Below are 12,111 nucleotides of genomic sequence, written 5' to 3' on the forward strand. Positions count from 1 at the left end.
CACACACACACACACACACACACACACACACACACACACACACACACGTGTATATATATGTAATGTATATATATATATATATATAATCATGTATTTACTTAACATGACATTATATGTGGAACTGCAGAAGGACGATAGTAATGAATAAGAGGGGTGAGAAACAGGAGGATCTGCAAGACATAGATTTAAAGTATATTATATGCTTGTATGAAAGCATAAATACATATCTTGCATATACAAAAATGTAAGTATATGTGTGTAACATAGCCCTACGTACAATGAATTTGTGCTAATGAAATAAAAATATACCAAAAACAGGCTAAGGAAATGACTTAGTAATTAAGTGCACATACTGTTCTGTAGAAAGCTCCCTCCCAGCACTCATATTGGGCTGCTCACAATCACCTATAACTCCAGTACCTTCTTTTGGAGAATACCAACATCTTCACTTATGTGCTCATGCCCTCATACAGACATATATACATATACACATATACACATATACAATATTAAAATAAACTAAATATTTTTTAAAAAATAAAAAGCAAAAGCAAGAAGAACATGACTAAAGACTGGCAGAGATGAAGAAAGATAATTGGCCAATGGTCCTGAGGTCTGGTGAAGTGAAAGAGCAGGTAAACTGAAGAGCAAGTGAGCAGCAGAGCAGAAAAACTGAAGGAAGCATGAAATCAGGACTTGGACTACACAAGAAAAATACAGGCTTGCCTTCACAGATCTGTCTCCTAGGCATGGAAGACTTCTGCTTTTTATTATCAGGAAACCAACTTCAAAGGAAATTAAGAGACCAGATTTCAAAAGACCGTGAACAAACCCCAAAGTTTTCTAATTTTACAAGTTGGTAATTAAGTAATGTATGAAGCCCTACAAGAAAAATGACAAGCAAATACAACCCAGTATTTATGGAAGATGGCTGTGTCTAAGGCTTCGAGAACACAGTGGTGGTTTGAGTGAGAAATATCCCTGAAGGCTTGATCTAAACAGTTGATTCCAGTTGGTGTTGCTCTTTGGGGTAGGTTTAGTCAGTGCAGCTCTACTGAAGAATATGTACAACAGGAGACAGAGTTTGAGATTATATAGTCTCAGTCCATATTCAGTTTGCTCTGTCTTCTTACACTTGTGTTTGAAAATGTGAGCATTCAGCTTCCTGCTTTCATCCAGGCTTGTTGCTTTCTTGACAGGCTTCTCTGCCATGACAGACTTTCAACCCTTGGAAACCATGGGTCCAAATATAGTCTTTCTTCTATGAGCTGTCTAGGTCACAGTATTTCTTCACAGCAACAGAAAAGTAACTAAGATAAACACCAAGTATGGGCAACCATGACACCTGCAACCCTAATAAAAAGGAGATGTATTGTTAAGTTGGCCTCAAGGTGAATCAATAGTACCTGGCAACCTATTAGATATGGGACATGGAAAATCCAATATGTTTTTTCTTGTAGCCTTTTCTCTTCTCTCTATATAATGTTTTCTCAGTTCTATCTCCTAGAAATATTTTTCAGGAATCCCAGGCCTCCCAAAGGAATATGTGAATAAGTCACTTGTGAGCATACAAAATCCATAATGCTTCTGACCAACAGCCTCCATAAAATGTCGTCTTTTGAAATAAAAAGGATACAGCAGTGAAGGGTGACCCATGTTCCCAACTGCTTTAATACAACAAAAGTACTTCAAAATACCTCAATATATCAAGAAGCAATCAATTCCATTTTGACAGTTAATAAAATACATTTTGCATTATGAAGAAAGCTTTCCAAGTTTATAGAGAGATCAAGATGAATAGCAAATGTTTTGCACTTGGAATTGTTTTTTAAGGAAAATTATGTCAGCAATGATGTTGAGGAAGCTTATGCTGCCATACAATAAGCGTGGTAGCATTTCTTTCCCCCTCCTTTCTTCTTTCTTTCCCTTCCTCCCTCTCTCCCTGACTTTCCTTTTTTCTTTCTTCTCTTTTTCAATGCAAAAGTTTTAAGATGGGAATAATAATAATAAAAGTAAAAGGTTTAGATACCTTCTCCACTTTCCAAAATGCAACTCCCAGTTCTGAAAACGTCATGATAAAGGGAATGAGAGCTTGAAACCAGTGCATGAAAAGACAAGCTAATGTGCCTACAGTTAGTGATTTGTTTGTTACCTGTTGTGTGGCGGTCCCAAGGCTGTATTATCTGTCCTCACTGGGAACACTGTTTATATGCAATTACCTGTCACAGCTGATAAAAATTATCTTTGCCAATTCATCCCGTGCTTTTGGATAAATTCATCCCACTCTTCTAATTAATTCATCCCACTCTTCATCCCACTCTTCAGCTCTCATTATCAACCTGTGAGCGTCATCAACAAACTCCAAGATTTCACAGTATCCTCCCTACCTTCACGCTTTCTTTGCAAATGTCAAATTAGACACTTCCAAGCACAAAGTTGTAGGAAAGGAACTATTAATATCTCAATTGAAAAAGTTAAATTTGCCTGCTATGATAGTTCACATCTGTATTGCTAGGCTGAGGCAGGTAAGAGGCAAGGCTGTAGCTATATAGTGAGTTTCAGACATCCTGTGTGAAACTATCTCAAGAATTCTAATAAGGAAGAAAAGAAGAGAAGGTAAAAAAGGGGGGGAGGGAAAAAAGGAAGAAAAAAAAAGAGCAATGAAGGAAGACATTTTTCTCTTTTTCCATCTTTCATACTTAAGACAAATCTTCATATCATTCTTCCCTGGAAGCAAAAGTTTACATACTTTGTGGAACCATATACAGTTTTAAGAAGGCGTTTGTCTTTCCTTTCATGTCAATAAAAATAAAATAAAATTTTCTAATGTATCTGTCCACAAATCTGAGTCAAAGATTTCAGTTTATCAGAGTGGCTTGAGTTATAATCTTATATAAGATATTATATTAAATATTATATTAGAGACAATTAATATGTTATTATCTTCAAGCTGGAAGACCTTATTGCTCAAAATTTAGTGAACAGGGAGAAACTGGACAGGATCCTCTGGCAGTTTTAGGGAGGAATTTAAAAATGTCTTCTGTTCCCCACTGTTATCAATAACGACTTGCTGTGTAAAAGGAAATAAGTGAAGTAAATAAGTAAGTTACTTGCTCACATGGTGAGCCCACTCAGGATTTATGTCATAGATTCCTTTCCTCCTCATGGTTATAATTATTGGTTCAGTCAATGCTTTTACAAGCCCTGGTTATAACAATAATGGCCGATTTAAGGAATATAGAGAACCAACAATATGGAATGAGTCAGCCCAAATTACCTTAAACAAAATAGTTATACAGAGAAGGAAAATAACTTCCAGAAGGCTCTTAGAAGATTAGTACTGTAAAAATTAATAAAATTGTTGATTTCCAGTATTTCCTCTCTGGGTATCAGGAGACAGGATATGAAGAAAATTTGCTTTGAGTTCTCGTTAGCTATCATTTTAGTCAATTTCAGTTTTTATTTTTGGCTTAAGGAGAAGAGAAGTGAAAGATTGTGTAAGCTCTTTCATTAAAATATGAGCAAAAAAACAAATAGAAAAAGCCTTTTAAAAACAAAGAGAACAAAAGAAAAGCAAGAAATCCCTTCAAGTTTTGGCTTTGATGGCAAATTAAAGACTATCTGATTTAATATTGGCAGGGTAGCTAAACACAGACCCAAACTGTCTCCTAACTAGCTTCAATATTTCTCAAAAACAATCACAAGTTACTGACACATTTCTATTATCAGCTTTACTCTATACTGGCTCAAAACAACAATGCCTTTTAATGTTCTCATCAACAGTGTTTGTGGCTGCTGGGTTCACAGATGGCTTCGACCATTATCTTATGTAACAAAATAATATATAGATAGAAGAATCAATATGTCTAAAGACACTCAAAAGTGTGCTTGTTGTTTACTTTCTTGAAAGTTTCCACTGTATTAGTTAACTTTCCTATTGCTGGGATAAAATACTATGACCAAGGAAACTTAAAGAAGAATGAGTTTATTGAGCTTATGTTTTCAGAGTAATAAGAGGAAGCATGGAGGCAAACAGCATGGTGGCCCAAGCAGGAACCTGAGAATGCAAGTCCTCGATGGCAAGCAGAAACCACAGTGAGAGTGGCTTAGGTATGTAAATTCCCAGTGTCACCCACCCCCAGTGACATTCTTCCTCCATCAATCTTTTCTAACCAACTAGTGATAGCAACTAGTGACTAGGTATTCAAATACATGAGCCTGTGGGGAACTTGTCCATCCAAAGCATGACAATGTTGTAGTTACTTTCATTGGCATGATTAAATACTCTGAACAAAGCAACTTAAGGGGCAATGCACTTATTCTAGCTCACAGTGTGAGGGTAGGGCAAGCCTTGTGACAGCAGCTTAATGTAGCTGCTCACAGGAAGCAGAGATGAAGGCCAGTTCTTCAGTCATGTTCTCATTCTATATGGTCCAGGATCCCCATCCAAGGAATAGTTTTGTCTATAGTTAAGATAGGTCATGACACATCAACTAACCTAATCAAGATAATCCCTCACCATTAAAACCAGAAGTCAAATAGTTCCTAAGAGGTATGCCTGTAGGCTCATCTCATAGATGGTTCTAGATCCTGTCTAGTTGACGATTAATAACACTAACCATCACCCACTAGGTTTATGATTGACTTGCTTAATTTTTTTTCAATTTGTATTCATTTATTTTATGTATTGAGAGTACAGTGTGTATAGAGGACAGAGGACAATTTGTGGGAGTATGTTCTCTCCTACTCCCTGGAGTTTAACTCAGGCCATCCATCAGGCTTCACAACAAATGTGGTAAGTATCTTTATCTACCAAGCCATCTCACCAGCCTGCTCCTGATATTCTATACTAATTTTGACAATTAGAATCCTCCAGCCAGAGATTGGGCTAAGGATGAGTAAGACAAGTGAATGTGAGTAAATGAGAAGTGAAGAGGCCTTTATACTTCTGGAAAAAGGTGCTCTTGTCTCTTTAGAAGGACCAGTGCCACCTCCAGCAGCTATAAGTGAAGTTGGTATTAGGGTGAAACTGACCATCTAGACAGTGGTACAGTGGAATTAAACAAAACAAACCTCCGGGTCACTGCTACTACTGTTTAGATGCTAAATTCATTAACCTCTGAGGACTTCTAGCTATGACAAGAACATTTATTGATACAGCTTGTCTCAGCAAAGCTTTCTTTTTATCTGTGGTTGAAAATATACTAACATAAATCATTTTTGTTACTCTGTCACAGAAGGTATACTCAACTGAACACATAGGTAGGAGAATAAAAGAAAGTAACTAGCTAGTAGTCTAGGTTATACTTCCATTTAAGAAGTTGTGATCAATTATAATCTTACAAAATTCAAAATGTTATGAGATGAAGAAATTCGACTGTCCTATGGTCTGCAGACCCTAAGAGCCCAGAGAGGGACAGTAGAGTTAAAGAGCCTGGTATGCTTTTCTTTACCAGAGGCTTCAATTTAGCTTGATCAAGTGTCTACAGATAGATAAGACTATTTCTGATGGGTAAGGTTAATCATGGACAAAACAGTCTTACTTCTTTTACATATTGGCCTCTTCACTTTGAACTTTTGCTCTTTTTCCCAATGCAGACACATAAGTGAAATTGCTCTCTGTACTCTCCCTCTGTTCCTTCTCCTCATTCTAAAACTTGCCACCATTTTTCTAACAAAGTTATTCTTTGGCCCCACAAGTGCTACCCACTTAAAAACATGTTTTCTGTCAGAATTCAAAACTCCTTGACAGAAAGCCCTCTTCCCACAACTTCTCTCTCACATGGGAGAGGTGTCATAGTGAAAATGTTCAAAGAATGACTGTCCTGGCTCAGTCTTTCCTTTCTTCCCACATAGCTTTCTTCCTTCTCTGTCCAGCTTTTCTTCCATCTCTTTCTGAGAACAAACTCTGCTGGGCTTGTTCTTCCTCCCTGCTTGATTGACACTACTGCAATTCACTCACTCTAACCTTCATTCTTCCCTCTCAGATCTCACCTAACGTGGTCAAGACAGTCACTTATTCTACAACTCTCAAACCACCCACTCCTCCCTCCCGTCATTCTGCTCAGCCAGGTGGATTCATAGTCAACCTGGCCAAAAGATATGCTGTTCCTAAAAGTACTTCTTACAACTATTTCTGAGCTATTTCCCGCTTGTATTTCCACTATTAGCAAACAGCACATCCTGCACCTATACTCAGCAGTGACCCTGACTCCCGTTTGTTTAACGTTTTAGTATTTGCTTTCTCAACTCCCACATTAAATCAGTTACCAGATTTACCTAGGACTCTTAAAAGTCCCCTCACCCCTGCCTTAAGGAGTTATCATTATTTCATACAAAGACAAATGGACCTCTTTAACTTCAGCTTTTTAATGTTCTAATCTGGGTTTTTCTTAATATAGAAACAGGATCGTTTTGCTTTGCTATCTGATGGCTTTCTAAAGCTGAAGGACAAAATTCACCTTCATGGCATAGCTTTATTAACCTTTAATCTTTCCCCGGTTATAGCTCTATATGCTTTATAAAAGTCTTATCTCCCCAGGTAATGGCTTGGTAGTGGTGTTAATATGAAATACCTCCCATAGAGTAATGTGTGAACATTTAGTTCCCAGATGGTGGTGCTGTTTTGGAAGCTTGTGGAGGCTTTAGGGGGTGGGACCTCACTGGAGAAAGTGAGTTCCTGGGATGTAACAGCCTGTCTCCACTTCCTTTCTGTTCTGTTTCCTAACTGTTGATACAAATGACCAACTGTCTGGTCCTCCTGTTGCATGTCTTCCACAACAGAGAGGACTATACCTGTTCAAACTGTGAGCCAAAGCAAGCCCCTCACCCTTAAATTCCTCCTGTCTGGGAATCTGGTACAGAAGTGAGAAATGTGACTAATTCCTGGGCATGGCTCATGTCCTGCCTCACTGTGCAACTGGAACTGAGAAATCAATTTCTCTCCTAAGTGACATTCATGATCAGGTTTGAGAATATAAATACATCTTGGCTTCATGCCCACACATACCTCAATGATAATTTCAGCCCAGAGCCCCTCATAAACCCTTGTCAGATATCCATTGTAATAGTGGATGGTTGCTCATTGTTGGTGACTAAATTTCTTGCCTAACTGTGAAGGTTAATAATAGTAAGAGCAAGTTTTGTTCATTTTTATAATCTCAGTGCTCAACACACTGTATGCTTTCCAAACAAAACAAAAACAAAAATAAACAAAACAAACAAAAAACAAACCAGCCTACACCTGATGAAATGAACAGGTTCTAATTGCCTTCTGACACAATATTCAGTTCTTAAAACTAGTTCTTAAATGAACAGGGAATTGAGATTTTTATTTACAGTGCTAGGGATTAACTCAATTACTCTAATCAGTCAATACAGAGTCATGTATCTAAAGAAGACTCCTTGGCAGTCTTTATAACTTCTAAGCATCTTGTTACTTAGGCAACGGCCTGCAATAAATTCACTGTCCTTAGCATCAGGCCTGGCTTCTGGAGTGAAGGGACCGACAGCAGCATCACAGAGGTGAGGGTACACATAGCCACCACTACCAGTCACTCATTCTGAGTTGTGCATGAACCACATTGAACTCAATCAGGAGTGCATACTCACCCGTAGGAGCCTCTGGAGCAATGACACACCCAAATCAGTGGAAAAGCATACGGACAAAAAGAAAAAAGTTTGGAAGGGCAGAGACTGACTAATTGCAAACAGAGCACTGGGAAACTGTAGGTTTTGTTTTGCTTTTACACAGAATACCTATATAAAAGATTCAGATGACCACCAATCCCTTCAATACATGATACTGGAAACCCACTCAACCTCTATGCCCTCAGGACCAGCATTTCCCTTTGCGACTCCCACTATAATCAGCACACAGGCAGCTGATCTGGTCTTAACAACAATATTCTTCTTTCCTCCAGTTTTGGAAAGCTGAAACCCAGCCTCAGGTCAAAACTAACACCCATTCGTAGACTAAATGCACTCCTTTTCTGCAATACAATCAACTGACAGGTCCAATGGTCTTTCTCCTTGGGAGAATCTGTTTTCCATGCTGAGATCTTGGTATGTTGAATATTATATCAGGCATAAGAAATTTGCTGCAGTAAACATTTTCCTTACTAGTGACTAAGAGGTAATAAGAAGGAACAACAGGAAAGGAGAGGCTTGTTTGAATGGAAGCCTAATGCTTGTAATAGGTAAGGTGAGTGTTCAGAAAAAGTGGACAGGTTTGACATTGAGAAGGACACATTAAGTTAAAAGCAATATAGCAAAGAACATCAAAATCATCTAGTTTTCTCTGCTCTGCAATTATATTTATGAAGCTATCCTCGACCTCAGGGTCTTCCCCTCAGCCTACTAATCCACTCTGGCCCTTCTCCACAGTCTCCCAGATCCTTTCAAGGGCATCATCTGTACCCTCCTCTCGCTTCTAATTCCTTATCCACTACTACCATCGAAGGTCCAGTCTGCTCTTTTCTCCCCTTCCATTCACTTTCTAACATACCAATATTGGGCTTTCAGCATGGCCTTGGCAAAGCAGCTTTAGCTGCTACTATTTGTGGCTAATTTACTTATTAAATTTCTTTTGTGTGGGAGGCTTTGGGGGGCTGTGCATGCCACAGTGCATGTGTACAGCCAGAAAAAACTCTTGAGGCTGAGTTTGTACTTCCACAGTGTAGACTCTGGGAGCTCAGAGTCAGGCCGGCAGGCTTGGTGGCAAGCACCTTCATCCATTGAACTGTCCTGCTAGTCCTTACTGGTGGTTTTTAATTAAAACTAAATTTTTTTCTACTCCCTATAGTATCAGACTTTTTTATAAAACTACACATAACATTTTTTTTTTTCTCCCCAGAAATGTCTCTCCTTCCTCTGGTCACATGGCTTCAAGCCTTTCTGGCTTTTCCCTTATCTCTGAAAGTTCTTCTCCCTGTTTCCCCACCTGTGGTGGTTTTAATAAGAATGGCCTCCATAGGCTCATATGTTTGAATATGTGGTCCCCAGTTGGTAGAACCACTTGAGAAAGATTAGTAGGTATGGCCTTTTTGGAGGAGGTATGAACTGGGGATGGACTTTGAGATTTTAAAGCTCACGCTGGGCCCAGTCTCACTCTTTTGCTGCCTCCTACCTTGAATCCTTATGTAAGGTCTCAGCTACTGCTCTAGGACCATGCCTGTGTGCCTGCCTGCCTGCTGCCATGCTTCCTGCCATGATGGTAATGGACTAACCATTTGAAACCGTAAGGAAGCTCGCTGTTAGATGCTTTCTTTTATAAACGGCCTTGGTCATGATGTCTCTGCAGCAATAGAACAGTAACTAAAACACCAAACCTCAAAATTATCAGTCATTTCCTCAGGCTTTACTTTACAGCCCACTGTTTTCCTCACTTTAGGTTTCAACTCAGTTTGCTTCTTTAGATTTATAAGACTTTTTTCTAGACAAGCTGGAAAGCCACATCCTCCAAGACTCTGGCCCAGAGCTTTATACTACATGAATATGTGTACAAGATGGACACCATAGCTCCTTCAAGCCACGTGTCATGCCTTGTTTAAAGGGCTTCACTTGACTATAGCCACATCCCTGCTTTCTGGCCTCCATCATATTTAACACTGAAGAAACAACTCTTTTTCTAATTTAATACTAAGTCTTGCTTTTTTTTTTTCTTGACTCACTTCTTACCAACTTTTGTTTTAGCCACAAACTAATCCAATTTTACTCATTCACAACCTACTCCACATACAAGTTTAACTCACATACAACTACCTACCTGCCCCCACGTTGGACTAGTTTTAAGTCAATTATTATAGAGCTTCTAATTCTTCCCAAGGTATTTTTTTGTTGCTCGACCTTCCATCCATGGCTGGGTTAAGAATCCATCATATGTGTATTCCCCACACACTCTATTCATGTTCATTGTTCCACTAAAATGGAAGTGATGGGTTTAAAAATCAATGTCTTGATCATTGACTGTCTATTTTACTTTATCTCTAGTGTGTGGCAGCCATGAAACTCATAAAACTGTTTGCTGAAGGTAGATAATAGTAACTTCTAGGCACAGTAAGGCAGCCATGGTCACCACGACTGATTAGACATTTGAAAATCACTTATAGGGAGGACTTTAATCTTTCCTACATCAATCAATGATAAATGCTGGAGGTTGCAGACATATTGACTGCTCTGACCTGATGACTGTGCACTATGTAGACAAACTGAAATGTTATAATGTATCCCACAAATACATTTTTCACAACTGATATTTTAATTGAAAAGATACTGAGTTAATAAATGAATTTATTGATTAGCATTTGTTAAAACAGAACTTTCTAAACCCCAAATACTGGAAACAACCAATGAATAGTATAATCTACTTGGCAGTAACCTTCTTAGGAAAAAAATGAGTCAGTACCGTTATTCTGGTTTAGCAGGAAAACTCTCATGAGACGAGTTAAAAATGCACAAGTTCTAATCCTCTTAGTGAACCCAAGGAAGAGTTAGCACCTTTGTGAACACCTCAGCCTGACTCAGGAGGGTGAGCCAAGCACAGCCTGCCACTCTCCACTCCTCCTACCTCCTGCAACATTTCAGATCACCAGATTTCCATAGATCCTGGAGAGTTGTCCCTTCATTTACCCTGCACCTTCCACTGTGGCTCCTGCCTGGTGGAATGTGCAGTGACTCAAGGCCTGAGTACTGAGACTCCAGCCCCTCAACAATGCTCTACTGCCCACTTCTGAAAATGCCAGGTAGTGCGGTAAGGCAAAAGCAAGTGGGAGTCTGACTCTCAGTTAGCTTGACAACTGATTCTGTAATTTGTTGTCATGACACTATATTCCCCAATGAGTGAAATACACCAAACATGGTGGTTCATATGTGTAATTCCAACACTGGGGAAGCTGAGACAGGAGGATTACCATGACTTGTAAGACACCCTGTTCTACATAGTAATTTGCAGACCAGTTTGAGTTACATAAAGAGATCCTGCATATAAATAAATAAATAAGCTTTGACTGAATATAAGCAAAAATGTGTATGTAGTAGAGTATATTATTTTATAATAAAAACTTATTTTTACAGCTAGAAAAATCAATTAATAGATACTTTTTATATAGATGTAAGTTACTGTCTTGGGACTTTGGAGGGAGGCTGCATAAATGCCACAAAGGACTGGGACCTGGAATTACACCCAGGAACTCACTGTTTTAAATCTGGTGATATGCAGACGGACCCTGCCGTGACAGAGGAGCGAGTATGAAGGATTGTCACTATACAGCAACAGTAGCAGCACTGGAGCCTAGCACAGATGCTCTGTCCTTTTAAAGTGCACAGGAAGTGAGGGCATGAAAAGGAGGCCAGTGCCAGTGTGGCCTTTCCTAAGGTTAATCTCATGAGACATGTGTCACGAGCCCACACATGACCAAAATCCTCTGAGATTCAGGCCATGTGCCCATGTGAGGCATTCGGCAATACATTTCTGTTTTCCATTTACCTTAGAGATTCCTGAAATGGTGATAATTTAAATGTGTATGCCTGGCCTTTATAATTTCCTTCTCGAATGTTGATCTTCTGTGTGCTGCCTTGTGTTTTAGGAGCTTCTTTAAGCACTAGGCATAAAAAACTCATGGGCCATTGTCTGTCACAGTTGAGAGAGGGGAAAGAGGGAAGTGGCATCTTCCAGCCCTCCCAGCAGCCAACTTTCCTCCTGTATATCCCTAAACCTTGAAGCAGTAAATTCAGAACCATGGTTTGTATTTGAAAGCAAGTAAATGATAAAGCCTGTATGTTTCTGGAGCAAGACCAGGTATTAAGTACAGCTGTCTTTACATTTCATCTGTAGCCTAAGAGGACATCAGGGATGCTGTTCTGGGATTGCCCATCACTCAGGATAGTGGTTTTTAAATCCCTATAATGTGCAAACTAACATATGATCTACCATGGTTAGATTGTTCTGAAGGTGGTTTCTGGGGATCAAAATTAGGTCCTCTTGCTTGCAGAGCAGGTACTTTACCAGCTAAGCCATCTCTTCAAACCACAGCACAATTTTTAAACCTTTAAAAAAATATCATTCAGAGGCCTACTCTCAGTGGTAGGCTCCTGTCCTGTTCCCTGTTTTCT

At 39.2% G+C, this 12,111-nt stretch overlaps 1 protein-coding gene across 1 annotated transcript in view; it reads right to left on the minus strand.

Moving 5' to 3' along the window:
• The window catches only part of Pde3a (phosphodiesterase 3A), a 27,498-nt gene extending 25,424 nt beyond the window's left edge, over nucleotides 1-2,074 (minus strand). The window contains exon 1 of the mRNA XM_055611143.1: nucleotides 2,030-2,074. Coding sequence (XP_055467118.1) covers nucleotides 2,030-2,074 — 45 coding nt within the window. The remainder of the gene's footprint in view (nucleotides 1-2,029) is intronic.
• Nucleotides 2,075-12,111: the final 10,037 nt, after the last annotated feature.

This window comes from Psammomys obesus, unplaced genomic scaffold (assembly GCF_907164565.1).
Source record: "Psammomys obesus unplaced genomic scaffold, mPsaObe1.curated_primary_1811, whole genome shotgun sequence".
NCBI lineage: Eukaryota > Metazoa > Chordata > Mammalia > Rodentia > Muridae > Psammomys > Psammomys obesus.